We start from the raw sequence: 24,923 nt of genomic DNA, 5'->3' as shown, positions 1-24,923 counted from the left end.
CAGACTGTCGCCATATGACGTGTGTCGGGCAGGTGTCCACCAACCCGATACTCAAAAAACAAGATGCAGACAGCTGAGGGAAAAGAAAACTGCTCATAAATCAAAGTGGCATTTCATGAAGGACTTTCTTAAGGCTTATGTTGGTAACAGCAGATCTGGATTAAAGGTAAAAAGAGATGTGGTGTCTTTCTTTAAACGGGACTTCTATGGAGGGTAGAAAAGTCGATAATGAACGATTTATGGATAAATAATTCAATTCAATTTTATTTGTGTAGCGCCAAATCATAACATATAATTATCTCAAGGCACTGTACATAGACAACATAATGGAAAGCAGAGAAACCCAACAATTCACACAATGTGCGGCCAGATAGTACAGATGTGCGGCCATCTGCCTCGACCGGTTGGGGTGAAAGGAAAAATGGGGGACAGTGGAGAGGTGGGGGACAGAAATGGGGGAGAGAAGAGGACAAGAGGGAGATGAGGTAGAGACAGAAGAAAGAGACCAGGTTGTAGGTTTATACAGGTTTATACAGTTTATACATTAAAGATACAAATCATTTAACAGTATTTGCAGAGCATGAGTACATTTATTAACAACTATATAACTGATTGCACAATCAGTGTTTATATCAAAATAATCAATTTCTCTGCCATAGAGATGTGGTCGAGGAAAATAACCTTGTGTCTTTACTGGCATCTTTCCACTGTTACCTCTTTAAAATAGCGACAACCGCTGGGTATATAAAAGTTGTCTGATGACTCTTCATTAAAAAATGTACATCACCATATAATAAAAATAATTGAACATACAACTTCATTTTATCATATCTTTTCTGTGCAAAAGTTCAATTAAAGCAAACTTGTTATCCTATTGATTTGATTGACATCATCTTTATGTCCTGATAGCATCAATAAATAAAGCTCTGACATTAATCACACAGAAGTTATATAACCGATACACCATGTTCCACATTTACAATGATACACCATGTTTTCAAATGGAGGAACCTTGTCTGTTCTCATCATGTGTCCATTTCTGGGCTGGTTCACGCTCACCTTTACGGCGACGCACGCGGGCACACATCCAGTTTACTCACCCTATACTCACTGACCCTGCAGCACTCTCTGGTGGCACACTCTTATTTTGGACAAAAAAAAAAGACAATGGAGAAGTTGGTAACCATGGAAACTTGCTTGAGATTATGAGAGAGGAGGATTCACCTGTACCCACTCATGTACAACTCAGTGCTCAAGGAATGGAATAAAAGGACTTTCTAAAAATGTGAGACCAAGCAGACGAATAAGGAACACCACAGACTGACGTAGATCCTTGTTAATGAACAGCACAGTCGGCACGTACACAGACGGGAAATGTGGAAAGAATGACTCGGCCCTAATGCCGTCATTCTACCATGATCATGATGGGAATTTTACTGAAACACTGGTGTTGAGAATGGTAATCATGTTTACTGTGATCATTGTCTTAGTTTAGCATGTTTAGCAGGACATTGGTTCTGCAGGGGTATTCTTTCACTTAGGATTTCAAAGTTCAGGAGTTTATAAAGGTCATGTCTTCATGTCATGCTCAGACTTTTTGTGAAAGTAATTTCCTGTTAAATGGCACTCACACACACTCACACACACACACACATTGATACAGATTATTTATGGGACAACTCCTGGAATACTTTGTTGAGAACAAGCTTTCCTCCAACTGCAAATCTGTTATTACATTAAATTCAATTTAAAGATACATGGACTTTATCGCAGTCTTCATCAGGAGGAGCCGGAGCTAATGCATTTTACCCTGTGTCAGCTGGGATTGGCACCAGTGCCACCTCGTGACCCTCATGTGGAGGATAAAGTGGTGGAAGATGAGTGAGTGAGTGAGTGAATTCTGTTGATTTCAGAAAGATAATCCAGGTGTGCCGCTAAGCTCTCACCATGAATGTGTGTCTGTGAGTCAACAATGGAAACCTTGTTATCTTTCAGACCTTCAGATTTCAGTGTAAACAGGAAATAAGAGACATTTATCGTGTTAATCAGCTGCTTTTCTAATTCTGACCTTGTTACGGTTGGTAGTGACGCTTCCAGACACGTTGTTTGTGAACTTGCAGTCAGCTGAGCCGTTCATGTGATGAAGGTTGTGAGGGCGTCTGTGTCTAGTGATGTTTTGGTGTGACCATCATGTCTGACATGACTCACTACTACTTCTACTCTTCTCCCCATTTTTACCACTTGGCCATTATTTGACTCCTTATCTAAAGACGTCTTAGTGTGAACACTATTGTATTTGTGAATACTGAAACCCCAGATGAAACAAGGAAACAGAACACTGTTTATAAGTGATGGGTTAATTTTATCGCTGCTCACCAAACACACACACACATACACAAGTATTTACAGCTCTGGTGTAGAACAAACTGGGGGCAGACAGGCGTGTGACTGATGGTTCTCAGCTGTTGGCAGATACACGGATGAAAACTAGCCTTCACTAAAAATATGGCTTGTAATTTAACCAAACCCTCGCAGGGAGTCCACGTTGGCCACGCGCTCTAATTTAGAAGCCTGTTTGAGAGTGTTTGTGATTGCACTGCAACACTCTCTCCTGTCTACTGCTGCCTCACTCTCAGTTTGCAAGATTGTGATTGATGTTAGTCACTGACAGGGAGGAAGTGTCTGTGTGTGTTCGTGTGTGTGTGTGTGTGTGTGTGTGTGTCTACTCATTTTTCTTATGTTTTAAGGACCTCCTCTGAAAAGAACAGAGACCTTGCCTGGACCAGTCGTCCTCATAGGGACCAAATCTTGGTCCTGCTGAGGCAGAACCTCATTTCTGAGGCTGGTTAGGTTAAGTTATAGTGTTAGACATTAACTGGTGACGATTAAGTTGTCAAAATGAAAGAATGTCAACACAGATTCCTAAAATAGTTGTGCGTGTGTGTCTACATGGGAGATCCTATGTGCACACTATATAGAAGATAATATCTGGAAACTGGATCGGAGACATGGGAGTAAGAAGCTCTTGCATTTGTTTGCCCATCCCAAAATAGAACCGCTTCCTCGCCAGACTGCAGCCCTCTGCAAATAGAATAAAGTAATTCAATACTATTGAATATTTGAGTTTCCATTCATTGTATATTAAATACGAATAAACACAATTCTATTTCCGCATCAACATCACCAGCTCTGCTGAGAATACACCACGTAAAGCAGCATGTCCTGTCTCTAAACACTTTTTTGTATTATGCCGAAATACACAATGCTGCAAACCCCAGTACGTTTTTATTGAATGCTCCACCTTTAAACTTAGCTCATACAGAAATAGAGAGTTCATATTAAATGTCAGCCACACGGGAAATAAGGTCAGCGGGCTCATTAATGAACTCCTGGGCAGCAGTTTCTTCTGGTACCTGCCAGTGCTAACATACTGTTCGGCAAACTTATAAACCTGACACCCCAAATGCCCTTCACATGTGGACACTTTTACATGCACAAGTCCTCACAGAAATATAATATATCGATGTTTTTGTCATACCATCGTAAAACGTGGCTGGATAATGTGCCAGCAGAAACTTATTATCACATATTATCAAAGTGAAACTTTCAGTATGAACACATGCGGAAAAACAAACACAAAAGGATCATGGTTTGTTGGTCTTCGTCCTTATTAGACTGAAGACAATGGGGAACATTTTGATGACACTAGTAATCAACTTCAGATATAAACTGTCCTTTATTTGTGATCAGATCTGTTGTGGCTGTAATGCAAACCATAGACTAATAAGACACAAACTAACAACTTTTTCATTTTGGACACCAGAGGACAAAATCTGGACTCCATTGAGGAGATGGGTGAGAGGAGGATGTTGGCCAAGCTGACATCAATCATGGACAACCCCTCTCACCCTCTGCATGAGACTGTTGGGGCCTCTAAGCAGCTCCTTCAGCAACAGACTGCTGCACCCACGGTGCAAGGTGGGACGGTGCCACCGGTCATTCATCCCGACTGCTGTCAGACTGTACAATGTAACACTCTAACAAGCTTTACTTGCACTGCTCCACCACTACTACCTCCACCATCTTGTGCTTACTGCCTGTACACCAGTGCATTTATCCTGTGCAATAGTTAGAATATTTATATTCTTTACTCTTCACTGGATTTATTTATGCATCTACCTGCAACGTGCAATATTCTCTAGCCTTCATTCCATGTATATAATATCCATAACCTATAGTTCTTTTTCTGTTTTACCTTTCTTTAACCCTCGCTTGTCTTGTGTTGTCTAATTTTGCTTTTCGGTCTTAACTGTTTTTGCTGCTTTTTGCTTGAGTGAATATCCCAAACTCACCAGCCACTGTATGAGGCACACAGGACAGGAGTGGCACTTGGTGTGGTCTTCTGTTGCTGTGGCCCATCTTCTGCATACTGTACTTCTGTATACTATGGCTGTGGTTACTGATTCTATTATTTCAAACGAGTCTGGCCATTTGCTGAACTCTGACATGACATTTTTGCCCAGAGAATTGCTGCTCACTGGATATCTTTTTGTCTGATCACTCTCCTTGTGATAGTAATACGTGAAAATCAGCAGTTTCAACCTTGTCGTGACCATATCTAAATAACTAAATCCATTTCAATTGGCTGATTGAACAAGTGTAACTTATAAAGTGACTGGTGGTTGACAGAATGTACTAACTACAGCTTACTCAGTCCCATGTTGACATTTAAGACGATATTTTATGGTGTAACATGACAGTGGCTGATGTCAGGAGTCTTAGCATGGGTGTCAGGTGCATCCATCAGAGATAATCTCAGCGGGCTGAGGTTAGTCATCCCCCTCCCTCCCTCCCTCCTTCCCTCCCAACCTCATCGCCTGCCTGCCCAGCCCAGAGCAGAGAGCCAGTGCAACACCTTCAGCAGGAGTACTACATGTATGAGGTAATTGTTGTTTGGTCATGTGAGCTGCTGCAGCAGCTGTCAAATGTGATGACAGCAGGAGAATCCTCAACTCCGCCCCCAAGAGCCGATTGGACACATCACAGACGTCTAGGGACCATCAACCAGGAGGAGATCAATCTGTAGAGGGGGCACAGAGTCCAGTTTCAACTGTAAAACACACAAAAAAAGCAAGATTAGAGAGGAAAAAGGTTTACACATATGATGTCTCGCTGTCTTTGGCCTTTATTTGAGTTTATCTTTGTACAGGAACACAAACACTTTCATGACAACGCATTTATAAACAAAGTCCTGCAAAGTCCAGCAAGTATTAGGCAACATTTTTTAAGAAAATATAATGCTATGACTGCCATAAATCCTGTGGCTCCCAACGGAATTTCAATATACCTGGGGTTTGAAGAATACCATTTACATGAAAACACAACTGACCAAACTTATTTTCAAAACAAGAGCTTGGTTTGTACGAAGATGCTGATTGTGGATAGATAGATAGATGGATGGATGGATGGATAGATAGATAGATAGATAGATAGATAGATAGATAGATAGATAGATAGATAGATAGATAGATAGATAGATAGAAAGAAAGAAGACTAATAATATGAAGATTGTTTCTGTAAACTAATAATCGGTGACTTTGGGATCAACTGATGGTTTTGGCTTTTCCAACTTACACTATAAGAACATTTGGCCTTGAGGGCAGGGCGACAAAGTCAGGAAGAGATATGATCTGGCATCTGCTGACTCATTCCCACCCTGTTTGTAGAAAGGCGTGCTTTATTAAAATGGTTATAAGTGGCCTAATTCAAGAAGACAGCCCACACCTGGCTAAGTGCTCTACAGAGGTCATACCTCTGTACCCCACCCTCCTTCTTTCATAAACACATACCTTCTCCTGTGGCTTCTCCATCTGCAGCTCCCCACTCCCATATCTCATCTGTCCCATTCACACACACACACACTGAGAGCACAGCAGCACAGGAAGAGTGGATCATCTGTTAATGTCCTCAAGTACAAAGTCATGTGAAAAGCAAACAGAGTTCCCTAAATTTAGAACTTGGAGTCTGACTTGAGTTACAACATTCTGGTATCTAAACAAACAGGTGGGGTATATTCTCATATGTTATGCTGAAAGACTCTATGGTTGGACAGATGCACGTCTAGCCAAAATTAGGATCATATTACATTTGTCTTTACTTTGGGACTGAGTGAGACTTGCAGCTGGCTCGATGTATAGGCCCAGGAATACAAATATAAATTGTGAGTGACTTTAAAATGATATCTAGCTTGCATCACGGTGAGGAAAATCACAAAATTAAAGGTCCATTCTGTAAGAATCAGTCCGGTTTTAGTCGGTCTAATACAATAATTCTGTTTTCTTAATGCCATGACAACACATTAGTCCGACTAAATCGAGCTAGTCTTAGTCGTACTTGGATAATACGATTCATAGTCCGATTACTCCTGCATGTATACGCTTAGTCGGACTGGAATTGGACTTGGCGTTCTGCGTATGCAAGAAAAACTTCCTCCCCGGTCTTTGACCCGGAAGTAGAAGGAGACGGAGTCAGACGTACACGGCCAATAAATCGATTTTCTCTGCATGTATACTCGGACTGTGCAAATTGTCCGATTGCCAGTCTTAGTCGGACTATGACCTTCGCTCGGTTAAACTGTGCATGTAAACATACTGAGTGACCGCTCATGTTGTGACTGCCAAGACCAACAAACTCCTCTTATCCCTCCCTTCCCGAGGGTCAGTGATTTTTCAGAGGGCTGTGATGCCGGAGGTGACGTACTGAGGGCCGTAGTGCGCAGGCCCAAGGGCTGAACTACGAAATATAGCCTTTACCGAGACGTTTTTTTTTTTTACTTGCCTAACCTTAAACCCTGGGGTGCTCTTTTCCCGAAATTTAGTTTGTTTCTTGTACATGACATAGTTTTTGTTTCTTCTTCCACTTTTCTGAGATTTCTCTCAAAATCTTCTATTGTAGTGAAAACTTTGGGACTTCTATCTTGGGGAATAGTTGCCAGCCGGCCCTTGGTACGTCACTTCCAGCACCACAGCCCTCATGCAACACTTCCCCAGCACTCTAGGGAACTACACTGGTGTACACTGGTGTTCGATACAATAAAGTTCAAGATGACGGACTCCTTAAAGCAAGGCCCTTGCATAATGTACACATACAGGGCTCAATCTAAGGCTAAAAACAAGATTATTTTTTTAAACGGTTGTACATTTATACAAACACACTTGTGGGCAATATGTTCAATTGGTCTTTATATTAACAAGTTGTCCCATGGAGTTGGATAGAGATGGATAATTCCTGTTCTCAAATATCTTCCTAATACTCATTGTCTTCAGTCCACACTCTTCCACCAGGCGGAGTGTACTTTATACAGAGTCCCTTAGTTTCAAACCCAAACTCCGCCCTCTCCCAGTGCACCCACCTTGTTCACCAGCAGCAGCAGCAGCACACAGCAGTAGCGGTAGCAGCAGCGCTGTACACCGGGCAGTCGGAGGAGCACAGGCGTGGGGACACACCGCCGGGGAGCGGGCACCAGAGACCGGTAACACCACGGCGGAACTTCCCGGCCGTTTCTTGGTCGTGGGGAAAGCGCGTGAACACCGTCATCATATGACTGAAGGTTCCTCTTAGTTTTATCAGCTGTGAGACGGGAACTCCTTCAGGGCCAAATTTGGGAGTAACGTAGCCGCTGGTGGTGTGGAAGAGGAGGAGGAAAAGGATGCAGTTCCAGCTCGTCTCCGAGCGCCGCGCAGTCCGCCTCCGACGCTGCTGATGCCCGCCGCACGGGGATCACCGCCCAGCAGCAGCAGCAGCAGCAACAGCAGGAGGGGGTCAGGACCACAAGGCGAAGGGGACTGGTAGGGATGATGAGGACGGTCAGGTCGGGATCATGGCTAACGGAACCGGTACCATAATGTTAAAATGCGTCGTGGTCGGAGACGGTGCAGTGGGCAAAACGTGTCTTTTAATGAGCTATGCCAACGACGCCTTCCCCGAGGAGTATGTGCCCACAGTCTTTGATCATTATGCAGGTATGCTTGCACTTCCTCTTTCCTTTATTTTGAGAGTGTCAAATAATAAACCGTGAAGTGTTGAAACTGTTACTACTCTTGTGTTCTGCAATGATTTCTCGGAATAAACGACACAAAGAGAAAATGCTTGAGTGAATTCCCCCCATTTCCTCTGCTTCTTCTTCCTCCAACTGCATTGGCTTGCATCTGTTGCTATAATCAAAACCACTTGTTTGCCTGCTTCATAGCAGAGAGAGAGAGAGAGAGAGACTGGGGGACCCTGGTCCACCCTCCCTCTTCTTGCTTCCACCCCACCCTCATTCTCTGTCCTTCCTCCTCTCAACTGCTCATTTGTCATTTTCTTGCAGTGAGTGTCAACGTCGGTGGAAAGCAGTACCTGTTGGGACTGTATGACACAGCTGGTCAGGTACAGTGTGTTTTTTTTTTGTTTTTTTTTTTCACTCTGGCCAGGTGCCAAGCATGTCAAGGACAGACACATACACATACTGTCTCCCACCTCCTGTCCCCCCCGTTCTATCTCTGTCTCCGTCTCACAACGCACTCCTGGGACCAGTAACTACCCGACATTGCCTCCTTTCACGCCCACAGGCTTCACATTAACGCCAGACACTAAGCTGCAACAGGTGATGGTTTTTTTGCTCGTGGGTTTATTGCCAGAGTCTGGTGTGCCATGGACAGTTATGGCAGTGAAGGGGTTTCAATAGATGTATTATGTGGAGAACAGGGCTCCTATGTTCAGTAGTGATGTCACAGGTTTGTTAATAGGGCTGCCTAATGCCTGGGCTTTCTCTTTACAATGTGCCATTCAGTGGGCAATAGTTAAAACTGCACACACACACACACACACACACACACACACACACACACACACACATTCACACAGTGTTACACTTAAAGATACAGTCTAATTTTACTGATTGCGATGGTAATGATTAACTGCTCAGCGCCAGCACAGATTTAATTAAGAATGTGTTAATTAAGCAAACTACAATGTCGGTTTTTTACCTTCCGTCTTTTGTGTTTTCGGATAAAGTTATTAAATACGTAATTAGCAGAGTACGAAGCTGTCTCTGAGCTTCACCTTCACCTTAGTGTTACCAAAGCTATGGTGCTGCTATCCCGTGAGGACCGTTACTTTTCAAACTGGGCTGGAACAGAAGTATAACTTTTTTTTTAAAAATCCATTCCTCTGGAACAAAACCTCTTGTCGACTTGTGGAAAACAAAATGCGTTATGACTCCTGGACAAGAAATGTGATAAAACACATGTCGGAGAGTTTCAGAGTGGGAGTGAGCCTGTGGTCATCTGTCGCATAAAACAAGTGTGTCTGTTTGTACTCATCCGAGGACAGGAGCTCAGGATGGAGAGCAGCCATTCCACATTCTGAGTATTTTATGACCCTGCAGATGAAACTCGACAATGAAATACAGTGTTTTTCCAGCGATGTTGTGTAACGAAGCCTGTCCGTGAAACATTTTTCCTAAAATATCTGTTAAACAGTATTCGTATAATAGCTAACCCTGATCTGAAGCAGTGCTTCTCAACCCTTGAAACCCACCAAACCAATCAGGCTTAGGCCTGCACCTCTGTCCCTGCATTTTGATTCCCAGCTGTTCTGTTTCTGGTTGGTCTTGAACTTGCTGGCTGGTGACCCCCAGTAATGGTTGCAACCCAAAGTTTGAGATCTAGAGTGCTTGCTCAGGAACATACAGTAGTTCTCTCAGTCTCAGGACAGGAATTTGACCCAGTCGTGTCTGTCAAACAAGGTGGTAACAATGGAACGTTGCTTGAGGTTATATAAAGAAGTCTACCTGTATCCACACTTGTACAGCTCAGGACTCAACGACTACAAGGAAATACAATTGAGGGTGAGCTCCTTGAGAGAAATTGCCACAATTGGAATGGAGTGGATGCATGCATGGAATGCTACAATAATGCAGACCCTCAAGTATAAGGGTCAAGTATAGAGCTGCATCTATCGATTATTTTCTTGATTAATCGTTTGGTCCTTGTCAGAAAATGTCAGAAAACCTTAAAAAATAATCGGTGTTCATCAAACCTGGAAATGATGATTTCTCAAATGTCTTTTTTTTGTCCACAAACCAAACTGATTAACTTTTAATGATTTCTTTGTTATCCAGAGCAAAGAAATGATGAAAATACTCACATTTAAGAAGCTTAAACAATCGGAAATCTTTCGCTTTAATCATGAAAAAAGCTTTGAAGCGATTAATCGATTGTCAAAATAGTTGTCGATTAATTTAGTAATCGATTAATAATCGATGCATTGATCAGTTGTTTCAGCTCTAGTCAAGTCTGAAGGGAACTGCGGGCATCTCGTACGCACATGTGGAAACGTGAAGTCACTCTCCACGGATGTGCTAGGGCTGTGTGATGCATAAATATGACCTGGCCCTAAAACTAGGATTAACTTTGTAACAACGGTTATCGGTATATAAAAAAACACTGATCTACTAATAAATTGAAATATTTTCACCGACATTTATATTTAAATAGGTTTATTATATATTAAAATGAATCATAATCCAAAACCTTATCAAAACACTGCAGACATTACAGTTAGTGAAAAGTATGTATAAAACTGAGCAAAATGAACATTAAATACAGTTTTAAAAGAACTGTGTAATGTTTATAATCGCACTTACAAAACCTTACATAGGTTAGATAATAAGAGTAAGTTGGACAGAGAAAACTTGACATACGTCATGAACTGAAGCTTAAGGTTAATTTACCCTCAGTTGTGGATTTGATCAGATTTTGTCCTCTTAGAAGGGGGAAAAATGCCCGAGGACAGCTGCTCTCACACCCTCACTCCACCATGTCTTAACTTCATAGCAAACAAACGCGCAACGCTTATCTCGCAGGTTTTCCACACTGTGGTTATCAACAGCGGTTACCATGGTAATTAAAACTAATAGGGTAACCTTCCCCAGTAAATACATGACACGCTTTCAATGAAGACTACAAGCTACCAGAGAGCTGGATGTAAAGATTGCACAACTCTGATTGCAAAGATAGTTTTTTTCCTTTCTTACAAATGTTTCATGAAGAAGGAAATTAATTCAACACAATTTTTAACTCCAAGGACACGGCATATCAGCCGCGGTGCACCTATTCTCGGCTCCTTAACCCTTTGTTTCCGACTATGTTGAATAGTTAACACTTTCCCTTGGACCACATTTAACCGTGTGATGTCAGAATGAGTCACAATCTGGAATGCAAGCTGCTGAAAGGTCACCTGGGGAATATTCAGTCGCTTTCTCTCTGCTGCACATTAAACAGCTACCTGTGGCTACCCTCTAGAATGCAGACGGTTGAAGTGTTGCCACTCGGTTGTAAAAAGAGGAACACGACCTTATTGTCTACTCTGGTGTGTTTGATGGGGTTTATGTTTGTCGGAGGGCGGTTTGTTTTTAGCTGATTCAGAGTGTCTCTGAAATGGAGAAGTTCTCCCAGATGTCTGCCGTGGCTGCTGCTGGCCGCCGAGGGTAGAGTTACTGCTCTTGAAAAATCCCCCCACCCTTCGCCCCCCCCCCCCCCCCCCCCAACTCGCTTGACCTCTTATGCGGAGCACAAGGCCAGCTGGTAATGTTTATAGCTTCAGCATCTGATCAAAGACCTGGCGCCCCAATGAGAGGGGGGGAGAGCGAGAGAGAGGGAGGAAGACAGAAAGAGGAAGAGAGAAAGATGGGGGAGGTTATGGAAGGAGGAAGGGGTTATGACTGCTCAGAAATGCGATTAATTCAGTCTTTCTTTAGTTTTACTTTCTCTTTCTCTCTCTCACCTTATCCCGAACCTCCCAGCGTCATCCTCGCGTCTGGCCCGTCCTTCACATGTTCAATTTAGCTTCACGCTCCCTGTAACATTTATATTCCTTGCATGGCTGGAGCTCCCACAATGCTTTGCCGCTCCATAAGCATATCAGCAGCGTTACAGATACATGCTGCCGCCCTGCCCTTGTCACAATGGTGTTACATGTCAGGCCACAGAATCAGGATGCAGCGTTTAGCTGAGTGCCTCTTTGCTTTGTCTGCGTCTGCTATTGTGTGCACGCTGCCACGTCGCTCCGCCAGGCACTGTACAGTATATTGAATTATCCCATACGGAATGTCTGCAAAGTCTGTTTTGCCGAATGTAATAAGGGAGCAGAGGGAAATGTCTTTACTTATTCATTCTCCTGCTCATGCTGCGCTCAAGAAAATCTCACATTGCTGCCTGAGGAGGAAACTGGAAGTGGATGCTAAGTGCTGTGGTACCATGGTAACAATTTAGGTAGGGGAACTCTGGAGTTGCGACACTGTGGGATCCGTGACCCGCAGACCTGTCCACTTTGTTTTGTTGGAGCGGCCCTCATCGGCTCAGGCCTTAAAATGCTCTCACACTCAACTACACAACCCTGTAATCACCTTCACCACTTCACCTCACCCATTACCCCCTCACTCTTGGTACAGTCTGATGAGTCTTTCTGTGACTCAGCAACCCAGTGTGCAGTGGGGATGAGAGGGTGACAGGTGGGTTTAGGGTCGAGCAGGAATTGTGTCGTTACTCAGGTGCTCAGAACTTTTAATGTGCCTCAGCTCACACTTACAGCTCCAGATTTGACACTTCTCCATTTTAATGTTGCAATCAACCAGTGTTTAGAGGATGTTCAAAATTTGCTTCTAATAGGGTCGACAATATTAGATTATATATAAATAAATATATATATGTAGTTTTTTCCCTGTGCCCAACGGCAGAGGTCATGTTGTCTCTTCTGTAGTGAAATTAACATAATATTTTGCATTCTCATGTCGCAGCAGATGATTCATTGAGCAAAATAAATAAATGGAAAACAAATGATAGTTGTAGAGGCCGGCAGCATAGAAGTCAAGGAGGTAGCGGCTTATTTAGCCTACTGTTGCTTTGTGACAACACCAACATTTGTGTTTTCACAATTTTTTGGGGGAATTTTTTGATCTAGAGCGGCAACTATAACGATTATTTTCATAATCGATTAATCGTTTATTTTCACGAGTAATCGCTTGGTCCATAAAATGCCAGAAAACGTTGATCAGTGTTTGTCAAACCTGGAAATGATGATGTTCTTATTTTGTCCACAAACCAAAATAATGATTTCTTTATTATCTGGAGCAAGGAAGCCAGAGAAAATTCACATTTTAGAAGCTGAAACATTAAAAAAATCTTGTTTTAATAATGAAAAAAGCTTCAAACTGATTAATCGATTATCGAAAAAGTTGACGATTAATTTAGCAATTGATTAATAATCGAGTAATTGTTTCAGCTCTAGATTTATCGAAGTGACACAAACTTACCGTACGGCAGCAGACTAGCAGTTCGTGTCTCACCACGTGCTAAAAACGCTGATTTTCTCTAGGAAATCTTTGGTTTGAGATAGTGAAAAGTTTACAAGCTTCAGTTTCCAGCCAGAAAGGCCGTCTAAGAGTGTGGATTGTATTAGATGAGCCTGCAAATGTTTTGTCAATACACATTAATAAAGTGTTTTTGTGTTTAAGGTATGATTAATGGTCATTAATCACCTTAATGACACATTAATGGTCATTAGTCATCATTAAAGGGCCAGTGAAATAGTAACAAGCATGAACAGAATTTTTTCTTCTCTTCTCACCCAGTTTTGAAAAAAAGAAAGAAGACAAATTTAACATCAGATTCAGACAAAACTTTGCCAATAGAAGAGTCTATTTCTGGGTCCTGCTTTCCCATCCAGCAGCCATGTTAGATCCGCCGTCTCTGACTGTGTTGACTTAGACAGTTTATGGAGCCCCGAGGAGGAGATAGAGGAGAGATGGAGAGAGCGGTAGAAGGAGGGGGCGATGGAGAAGAGAATGACTCACTGATACCGTAGCACTCGTATGTCATGGAGTCAACAGAGACGGTCGCACAAAGAAGCTTGAGGACGGCGACCAAGTGAAGTCTTTTCCTGATGGAAATGCATGGACAGAGTTTAGTGTTAGGATTTCATAGCATACACACTGAGCCACCTTGTCTCTGTCATTCCTTTCTTCGAGGATCATAATATTTACTCTGCAGTCCTCAGTGCCTTGGAGACACTGTTATGCAATGTGTCAGTGATGTACACAAAAACCTTTTTAAAGTTGCTCCTGCTGGAAACTTCATCCCCCAAATCCCTGAAATGGCAGCACGCGTGTTAACATTTCAAACGTAAGACTGAGCAGTGAAGCCATATAGGAGAATACAGTCAGCCTGCGCCTCAGTGCATCCACACACCGAATGGCTGTAGGGCAAAGCGTCAGGAGTGTACTGAGGAGAACTGTGCGAGAGGCCGAGGTGGGTCTCAGGAGCTCCACGCCTGTTTACTGTAAACTGCTGAGTGGTTTACACGAAGTTCTTTTATGTCTTGTGGTTCATTGGGGAGCTCGAGGATTCACCAGTGCAAGCAGAAGTCATAAATATAGAGTGGACTTGATCTCATGTGACTGTAATGAGTTGTGTAAAAGGTACAATTGTATCTGACGGGGCAAGCCATGTAATGCTATAGTGAAACAACTGCACCGCTTTTAATATTGCTACATCATTGTGATTTCAATTTCCAAAGAGACACGTTTTTTTATATGTATACATTTAAACACTCATATGCTAATATATGAGATATACTGCGATACAATATAATCCCAGAACATTTTCAGTGTTTCCCAACCCTGCCCCTGATTCATTTCTGTGAAGCAGTGTGATCGATCACCCCCGCTGAGCGGAATCAAACGGACCTCGGTGCGTCTTATCTTGCCACTAATGTAGTTACCACTAGATGAGAATCTGCAGCCTCTGTGCTCTGTGATGTAGCACGAACATGTGCTACATCCTCACTAAGGCGGCATTAACCTAATGATGTGTTTCGTATGAATATCATTTTCTGACATAATCGCAGATGAGGCGGCTACAGTCTCAAACGCTGCACATCATAGCGCACCATCAAATTCCAGCACTTATGAATCAGTCCCGCTCACCTATTGGCAGTGATGACCACATTTATCTATACACACTGAGAAATGATTAAAAGCTGATGATAATTGTCACATCAATGCACTGATTAGTTGTTGTCAATGAGGACGGCCCTTTTAAAGTCTTTTCGGTTCACTCCCTCGATTAGCAATCGTAAAAGCAACTTAATATTGTGTCATTTCTGTAAGTAGAGCTGAAACTATTTTGGGTTATCAACTATTTTGATAATCAATGCATCTGTTTAAGTGTTGTTTTTTCATAATTGAACAAAGTTTGTGTGATTTTCCAACTTCTTAAATGTGAGTAGAGCTGCAACTAACTATTATTTTCATAATCGATTAATCTGTCGATTATTTTCTCGATTAATCGATTAATGGTTGCTCCACGAACCAAAATGATTGACTTTGAATGATTTATTTGTTATCCAGAGCAAAGAAATGAAGAAAATATTCATATTTAAGAAGCTTAAACAATCAGAAATCTTGTTTTAATCATGAAAAAAGCTTCAAACCGATGAATCGATTATCAAAATAGTCGGCGATTAATTTAGTAATCGATTAATCGTTTCAGCTCTAAATTTGAGTATTTTCTGGTTTATTTGCTCCACGTAACAAAGAAATCATTCAAACTGATGGATTTTGGTTTGTGGACAAAAACAAGACATTTGAGAACTTCATAATTGCCAGGTTTGACAAACACTCATCAACATTTTTCTACATTTGATGACATTTTATGAGAGAATAATTGATAGATTAATCGATCATGCAAATAATCGTTAGTTGCAGCCTTAGTCACAAGAGACAACGGTTTTCAAATGGTCAAATCCAGTGGCGTAGAGGCTGAGGTACTTTGAAGTGTATGAGTGAGACACTACAAAACAATGGATCCTACATTTCTCACGGTTCATCTCTAACTGTACCACTAAAAACCCACACGTGTGAAATGTGGTTTATGCAAATCATTTGTCTCAGCTTGCATGAAGCAGCTGGCGGTTTGTTGTCATCAGAGCTTTATCACATCAGAAAGATCCGATAGTGTCAGGTAAGCTGTCAGTTGACATCCCATCATGTGACAAACCACAACGCTCTGGCACCACAAGGGAGTAAAAGAAAAAAAAAAAAAAAAAAAAAGCTTTGAAGAATCACCATCACCAGTGTAGTTGTAAAATCACGTACTCATTTGGAAGTAAGAGTACGAGCAACTCATACATTTTTAAACTATATCCACTTGACCCAGATGAAGTCTGCAATATACGACCCTGGGGTGCAGAGTGTTTATAATCTACTTAATCTACTTATAATCTCATACAAAGTCGGTACGCCTTAAATTAATTTCACAGGCAACAAAAGGTGACACACTCGACTCGCTGTTGTTTGGAGAATCTTTCATAATCATTTCAGTTGAATCCATTTGTGTGAGGAGGCCTAGTCTCTAGGGTCAGTACTGAGCTGTGTGTGTGTGTGTTTGGCAGTGAAAGACTCTCTGTCCTCTTGCAATCTTGTCCTCTGGCACAGTGGGATGTTGTGTCTAATTTGCTTTGATTTCAGCGAAGTGCACAATCATTTTTTTTCACGACACGAGAGAGAGACTGAATCACTCCCGAGTCTGAGTCACGTCTAATCGCTGGAGATTGAGATTAATAGATTTGCTGTGTCTTAGAAAAGCCATGTGTCATGTGAAGAAGAAGTGATGAATATTTATATGCGTGCAAGTCCGAGACTCTTTCAAAGGGGTTTATCTTTGGTGGGGGACAAGGCAGCATTTGATTGGGTGCACAAAGGGCAGCCTTGGTTTGTGAATTATCCATTTACGCCACACAAATATCAGAGATGGCACTGTGTCAGTTTTTCTTTTTTTTTCTTAGAGACTTGTGGTGATGCCTTGTGCTTAGCTTGCCTTAAAGGACTGCAGATGTTAAAGCTGCAGTGCGTAACTTGAGATGACTTCTGTTATTGTTGATGTCATTATTGGGCCTCTGTTTGGTCTTACGGCGCTTTTCCACTGTACAGTTCTAGCACGACTCGGCTCTACTCTGTTCTTTTTGCTTTCCCGTTAGTGATAGTACCTGGTGCTTTTATGAGTAATCTGCTCTGGCGAGGTTCCAAGCGAGCTGAGCCGATGCTAAATTGTGACGTTGACAGACTGCCGGTCACTGATTGGTTTTTAAAAAGAATGAAAAGTCCTGAAAACATGCGTTCATCTCCAACATTTAGCTAGGAAATGTCTGAAATCGCAATATTTAACAGCTGTATTTTAGTTCAGTGACTGTCAGACAGTCTGCGCTCACTAAATGTCTTAATGAACTGATTCTAATGATTCAGTACACTGAAAAACAACTGCTTTCCAAGTCACGAGACATGTATGATGACTCCACCCACGTTGAGGAGGTACCTGATATCCAACCCGTGTAGAGTAGAGCTGTTCTGAGCCGAGTCGTGCTACAACTGTATAGTTTAAAAGCGCCATAAGGGAACAGAATCCAAGCAATACTATCAGATCTGACTGAGGGAGCGTTTGTGCGCTGCTGAATGAGCAGGTGAATTCACTTCTGAAACTTTTTTGTGGAAACCTCTTTGTGTTTTCACTCCAACAGCACCCAATCTTTATTTGTCGCCACCACCACAACAATATTAACATTAGTGATTAGTGGAATTAATGGATTCACTCAGCCTCTCCCGACTCTTTTTTTCTCTCGCTCTCCTTGTCTCGTGCAAACACACACACCAGGTTGTCCAAGATATGTATTGGTTATTTTCAATAAAAATATACCAGGAAATGTTTATTTTGTCCATATCGCCCAGACCCAGATGTCTGTCTCTTTTGACAACATCACTTCCTGTGTGTAGCACTGGCGATACTAGTGCGATGTGTTTACTAAACAATAACCATATTGTAATATAATGGTCCGGGCGATCTACTGTGAGCGCAGCGTAGCCGCGCTGGCTCCTCCGAGGAGTTAAAGTCTGTCTGCATTTGGAACTCATTTTCTTTAATAAGCTTTAATAATTCATGAATAATAATTTCTCATACGTTAGATAAAGGAAATGAGTTAAGTCCCTGCACTGTCCCTCTCTATACTGACCTCACATCTTCTCATGAACCCACGGTTAACCATTGGTGTCCCATTCTCTTGCAGGAGGACTACGACCGCCTGAGGCCGCTGTCCTACCCAATGACCGATGTCTTCCTCATTTGCTTCTCTGTGGTTAATCCTGCCAGTTTCCAGAATGTGCGAGAGGAATGGGTGCCTGAGTTGCAGGAATATGCACCCAGTGTTCCGTACCTGCTCATTGGCACCCAGGTTAGTCCCTGAAACACTGTTAACGCCACAGAATTTTGTAAAATTATAATAACATAATAGATCAGTTTGTTAAATTCAAACACAAATGCAATGAAATTCATTAAATCCAAGAAGAAGAATCCAATTAAACCCTGAGGGGCATTAGCATTAAAATAAACAAAAGACATAAAATGTCAATTTTCAGCAAAACCTTGCTCTTTTGTCCATAAACTCTCAGTTGGTTCATCATGATTGATGCAGGGTTCCCATGGGTCCTTGAAATCCTTGAAAGTTTGTGAATTGAAAAATGTTTTCTGGTAGAGTTGGAATTACTAGTGGAGTGGTGGACCCTGTGCACTGTCTCTCTGATTCCATGCAGCACAATGAGTAAGCATGAGAGGGCAAATGACGTGATGCCTGGCAAATTCCAAGATCTTTAGAAAATTCCAACTTGCCCCAAAGATCCCAGGGACAATCACTTGGCCAGATGCACATCAGTAAAAGTGGACACCATGGACGAAGCGGCTCTTACAAAAGTTGCCCTCCCATCTTAAGGATGGTCCTTGAATTTGAGCAAATTGGTCCCAAAAAAGTCCTTGAAACGTCCTTGAATTTGATGTCCACCAAGGTGTGGGAACCCTGTTGATACAGCCAGCAAAACCAACGCTGAAAAGAAAGTGGAATCTAGCCATGTTTATCTTCTGTTACTTTATTACTATTTTATTAGTGTTCTTTTACTTAAATGGACAAAGTAATCATGTGACACCGTCTGCAGACAAATGACGCAAACGGCAGCGCAGTAACATGTGGTGTTTTTTACAAGCTTATGTTTATATTTCTCAGAAGCTACTTCAACAGACTAACTGGACTTGAAGCTTGACTTCAATGTTTGCTCTTGTATGACATGACCACAAACAATGTGGAATGGGAAGACATGTATGGAAAAAGTCACGGGTATTGACACATAAGACATATGATGGAATTCATATGATTGATTTGAAGTGTCTCACTTACACGCCGTTGGTCTTCAGGCTGGAAGAGTTTGAGAAATGAAGAGTGAATCTGACTTAGTATTTGGTTCATTAAGGGTAAGAAAAAAGCCTGAGAATTTTAGGACAGGATACAGTAATTGTCCTTTTACAACTGGGTTTTTTGGTTTGGTTATATTTTTTTTTTTAAATTGCAATTTCTCAAGGAAGGTTCGGAGTGCATCTTTTTACCATTTACTGCAGGGACAAACATTGGCAGTTTTAAGTACAGTATTAGTAGCAGCAGCAGCTGGTAACTGATATTTAATCTTGCTTTAGTGTTTTTGGCTTCTTTGGGGGCAGTGGAACAAGCTGATAATAAAAGCTGACTCATGATTACCTCACCAAGTTGTAATGCTTTATGCGTTATTTAACAGTTGCCTATTATACTTTTCTGTCATATCTCCTCACTGTGCTTTAGCAAAGTGCAAAAAAGGGTATCGACACAAATTGTTATTTTATCATTATGTTATTGAAAAAGACTTAACGTCATTAGGCTTTAAATGCACAATAACAAAATAGATGATGTCAGAAAAGCAGCAGTGTGGGATCATGGGAATTCTCATCTGGTTTCTCTGTGCATGTGTGTGAGTAAAGCGGGTGATGTCATTAAATGGTGACCTAAATGCAACAGTCAGCAACATTGAATCGGAGGGATAATAATAATAATAATAATAATACTAATACATTTGTTGGTGCCTTTCTTGACACTCAAGGTCACCTTACATACAAATGCAAACATAAAAATACAATAATTAAAGACAATAAAATATAAGCACACGACTTAACATTTGTATTTTAACTTTTTAATTATTATTATTATTATTATTACAATAATAAATGTTACCTATTATATATTTCAGTTAAATGTTTTTAAACCAGTATTTAACCTATGCAAAGATGCCTGTCATCTTTAATGGACAGATCACTGAATATTACTTTAATCTTCTTTTCTTGAGCCTTAAAAGCAGCAGCAAATGCCTTTTTCCCTCTTAAAAATCAGAGCTTTGTGGTCTGTGTTCCCAGGAAACCAAAAGCCTGCGCAGCCATGGCTCCGTGGTGATGAGGAGGATGTAGTGGGTGTCTGATTTATCTTGCATGAGCTTGATGTTTGCTGCTCTTTTATTTGCTCCTGTCATAACTAACACACACACACAAACCACAGCAATTAAGGTAAGGGTTAATTAAGGCTGCTCCCTGTGCACACACATTATTCCTGAAACAGTGATGTTGTGTGTTGGTGCCGTGAATAAAACGGTGCGGAACCTCGTGTGTGGTGAAATGGTTTTGCACAAGAACAGGAAGTGTGGATCAACGTGGCTTTGTTTCAAAATGAGACGAGACAACACTGTCGGTTACAAGGTTCTTTGACTCAACTATTTGAGGACTATTTTTATAATCATAAACTCAGAGAAATGCTGTAATTACAGTAAAAAAAACAGTTATTCATTGATTACTATATTAATTAACAACTATTTTGATGATCTATTATAAATTCCAGTTTGATTTTCTCTACAATGGGAACATTTTTAGGTTTATTTTACACCTGGACAATAATTCAATAACAATATATCTTGGGGGATATGACAAAGCAATTCAATATATATTAATATTGTGAATTAAAATATATTGATTAGGGCTGCAACCATTATTTGATGAATAACTTAATCCTCAAATATTTTGATAATCGATTCAAATCAGTTTGACTGTTTTTTTCAGTAATTAAATTTTTCTGGTTTTTAGCTCCTTAAAAGTTGACTCCGTATAACAAAGAAATCCCTTAAACTGAATTTTACGGACCAACGAAATATTCGATTAATTGAGAAAAGAATCGACGGATGAATCGATTTATGAAAATAATCTTTAGTTGCAGCCCTAAGATCGATATAATGTTCATGCATTGGTCAAACATATATTGAGACTATTCCTAATCTTCTGATTCATTTTTCTGTCATAAAAAGGTTCAAATCGACAAATCGCTTGTTTTATCAAAGGCTACTCAGGAGTAAAAATAATCAATCTTTAATTTCCTGCCATTTATTGGGGCAATTATCAATAAAGACTGACGAGAAAGACCTTTATGAAGTTTTTGGACATAATTGTCCAGCCTTAGTTTCGTTCCACCTTGACGAATCCTTCATATTTCTGTTTTCTGAACAAAGCGAAACATTTGAAAATTCCCAATTGAATGTACTGTATGTTGCATCAATGTACAGATTGTAATAATCATGAATTAAAATGGTAGTATCTTGTGTGTCTTTCAGATTGACCTTCGTGATGACCCCAAGACCATTGCCAAACTGAATGACATGAAAGAGAAGCCAATAGCTACAGAGCAAGGACAGAAACTGGCAAAGGAGGTTTGTATGTGTGTGTGTGTGTGTGTGTGACTGCAGCAGTGAAGTCATGGTGAAAGAGGAGAAGCCTCTGCTGCAGCATCGAGGTGTCACGTCCAGTTAGCTCCTTGTGAGTTGTCTCTGTAGGAATGTGACTTTCTACAGTGAAATTCTCCGAATCAGACGTCTGCACATTCTTTGCCTGGAAATCAAGCCGGGAATAAACACGTTCTGGGTCGGCATGGATGTCCAGCAGAGCCCGGGACGGGACGTTGCAAACACCAACATGTGGGCTATGATTAATGATTCCTATCAGACAGAAACCAAGAATATGTCAAGCCTTACAGTACAGTCTGAATTCATTTGGAAACAGTGTGTCCGTGCTGTTTTGGCAACAAAGAATAGGTTTTAAATGAGTGCTTTTTCATGATGTTTAAGGCTACAAGGGTCTGATAAATTCCTTACATTGATTTTACTCCACGAGGTACGATTACAACATGCAACAAACGGCTTCCTGCGTTGCAGCTATGACACTCCAATATTAGCTCTGCTCACTCGTCATTAGCAGCTAAAGTTACTTCATAATATCAACTGCAGCCAAAGCAAATAGGCTACTGCTAACCACATACAAACACAGCAGGTTACAGAGACACACTCACTGCTTAGCCTCTGAGAAGCACGTTTGGTACATCATGAGGCTCTTAAAGTCCACTATAAACACGTTATTTTGTTTACCTGTGGCAGGTTGGTCTTTATGTTATTATTCTAGCTCTGTTTAGAAGCATTTATCTGTTCAAACTGCTTTTGAGCGGGATGTCTGTGAAACATTTGTGGACCACTTCTTTGTACTTTCAGTAATACTCCAACCTGGTGCCGTCGTCTCGCTTTACTAGCGCAATGTTGCTGTTACCACATCTGTCTTGACATAAAATCAATCACTTCCTGTGTGTAGTGCAGGAACGTTGCTGGGCAACACGAGATCGAAGCACGGCTACACTGAGAAACACAGACAGGGTTTCTGCAGGATCTTAAAAAAGTCTAAAATGATAATAATCTGAATTATAGGCCTTTTAAAAAAAAAAAAAAAAAAGTTCACGAAAGTTACTTAGTTAGTTTGGTTGCTCTTATTTCACTTATTGTAATATAACAACGGACCAAACATGGAACCAATAACTACTAATATGTATCAACGCACACCCAACACAAGCCAGTCTGGCAACGTGAGGATTGGATTAGACATTTTCATGGTTTTCAAGCCAGTTGAAAACCAGTTTCAGGCCTGCTGCACCTAATGTAAGAGGACGCTACAGCATGGGACGTTGGGAATAAAAGCATCACTGTCGAACACAAAGCGGCTGTAAAAAGCCAACAGCAAACGCTCAACCATTCAGCCATTATTGTTCCACATTGGGAGCTGGAGCATAGAAGTCCGGCCCCAGCGTGACCCATTCTGCAAATCCTCCGGTTAGCAACCACAACACACACACTACTCACACTTCAGCGCACACACACAACCACACGCACCACATGCACAGTGAAGGCACTAGCTGTACGTTTTTTTTGAGGTGACTTGTTACTCTTTGAGTTCTGTGTAGTTATGTTCATTCTATGTTAATTCTATTTTCCTTTATGTGCTTCATACTTTTTTTTTGCCGGTCTGGACATAGAATTGCATTCACAATGGTCTTAAAAAGTCTTTAATTTGACTTGTTGAAAGGCTTGATCAGCATTGTGTGAACTACTTTGACAATGGACATTTGTTTGTATTTAAATGTTATGCACAATAGTTTAGTAGAATGCCAAATGCACTGCAAGGATGTTCATTAGAAAGCTGTAGATTGGCACATATTGAAATGATGACCAGGATTAACATTTTATATCTGTTGTATTCGTCATTGATGTCGTGTCCCTTGTTTTGTCGTCAGATTGGTGCATGTTGTTACGTTGAATGTTCAGCACTGACCCAGAAGGGCCTGAAGACGGTGTTCGACGAGGCCATCATTGCCATCTTGACTCCCAAGAGAAAGAAGGGAACCCTGAAGAGAAGACTGGGACCTCGCTGCATTAACTGCTGTCTGATCACGTGATGCATAAATCCAGAGATCGGTCAGCAGCCAACCCATAAACCAAACCAAGACTGAAGGCAAACGACAAACAGAAGTGAAATGCACAGACAGCAGTTTGAGACAAAAAAATGTGACTGAAATTGGCAAAAAAAAACACAACACAAACAAGAGCTACTTTTAGCTGCAATGCTCTTGAAAGGCCATATGTTTCTCTCCTGCTGTCCATCACTGGGGTTGAGGATGCAGTTTACTACCAAAGGAGCACAAAACCCAAGTCACTCTCTTCTTCGTAAAGACTTTTTGCCTAAGAGTACCTTCTTTTATAGCCATTTTTAATCTTTTTTCCTGTACAATTGTTGTATGCTGTCATACAAAAAAAAAACATCAATGGCTATTCAGTTTTAATAGAAATGCTACATTTATGGAGTTCATATAAGTTCTATGGTTTTGAAAGATAGAGATATGTGTGTCCAAATTAAGGAGAAAAAAACAAAACAGCAGCTGATTAATAATGAGTTGCTAGTTTAATGAGACACTGTGACGGAGCCCAGGACGTACTGTTTCTCTGGACACACAGGCCCAGTTTCCTCTTTGATTTATATCTTGCTACAAAAGCCTTGTTGGTCCACAAAGACTGTCTACAACTGTGAGAACCTGCAGATGAAACATGCAATGCTTGGCATAGTGTATGTAGGTGGTAACACAAATCGATAGTGAAATTCAGATTTTGGACCTAGAACTGTATTATTTTCAAAGTTTGGAAGTCTTGTGTTGTTTGCCTTATGATAAAAAACCAAACCCCATGATTTTATAGTGTGGCATGCCAAAACATACTGTAAAATAGGTCTGGGGTTGAGGGCCTCACCAGAGAAGAGGTTTATTATCCATTTTTACAATGTATATTATCCAGAGTTTATGCTTCTGTATCTCTAAAACAGTTCATCCAGACTGTGCAAAATTTTATTTTGTCTACAAATAGCTCACCTATTTTAACCTTTTTGATTTGAAAGAATGTGTTCTCATTTTTATCACGTTTCAAGTTTTTTCCAAAGCGCAAAGAAGAGAGAGATGTCATTTCTAGAAGGGAAACGGATTCATATCCAACATCCAAAGAATCAAATGCACATAATGTTTTTCATCAGACGCTTGCCGAAGTCACGAGACAACATGCACAACGTGAAGCACAGTTCCAC

General features: G+C 41.1%; 1 protein-coding gene across 1 annotated transcript; it reads left to right on the top strand.

Moving 5' to 3' along the window:
- Positions 1-7,423: 7,423 nt before the first annotated feature.
- LOC131474053 (rho-related GTP-binding protein RhoQ) lies at positions 7,424-24,225 on the top strand. The gene is made up of 5 exons (XM_058651779.1): positions 7,424-8,021; positions 8,369-8,427; positions 18,157-18,321; positions 21,593-21,688; positions 23,590-24,225. Exons 1-5 carry the CDS (start codon positions 7,880-7,882, stop codon positions 23,749-23,751), a joined length of 624 nt encoding a protein of 207 aa, XP_058507762.1. The 5' UTR covers positions 7,424-7,879; the 3' UTR covers positions 23,752-24,225.
- The last annotated feature ends 698 nt before the right edge of the window (positions 24,226-24,923 follow it).

Source organism: Solea solea, chromosome 15 (genome assembly GCF_958295425.1).
Source record: "Solea solea chromosome 15, fSolSol10.1, whole genome shotgun sequence".
NCBI lineage: Eukaryota > Metazoa > Chordata > Actinopteri > Pleuronectiformes > Soleidae > Solea > Solea solea.
The sequence above is the reverse complement of the archived record's forward strand: the minus strand, read 5'-3'. Positions and strand labels throughout refer to the sequence as shown.

Excerpts from the sequence above, each read along its gene's own strand:
- LOC131474053 (XM_058651779.1), top strand. The coding sequence starts at position 7,880 with ATGGCTAACGGAACCGGTACCATAATGTTAAAATGCGTCGTGGTCGGA. Across the intron at positions 18,322-21,592 it reads ACCTGCTCATTGGCACCCAG|ATTGACCTTCGTGATGACCC; the intron begins GTTAGTCCCTGA and ends TGTGTCTTTCAG. Across the intron at positions 21,689-23,589 it reads GACAGAAACTGGCAAAGGAG|ATTGGTGCATGTTGTTACGT; the intron begins GTTTGTATGTGT and ends TTTTGTCGTCAG.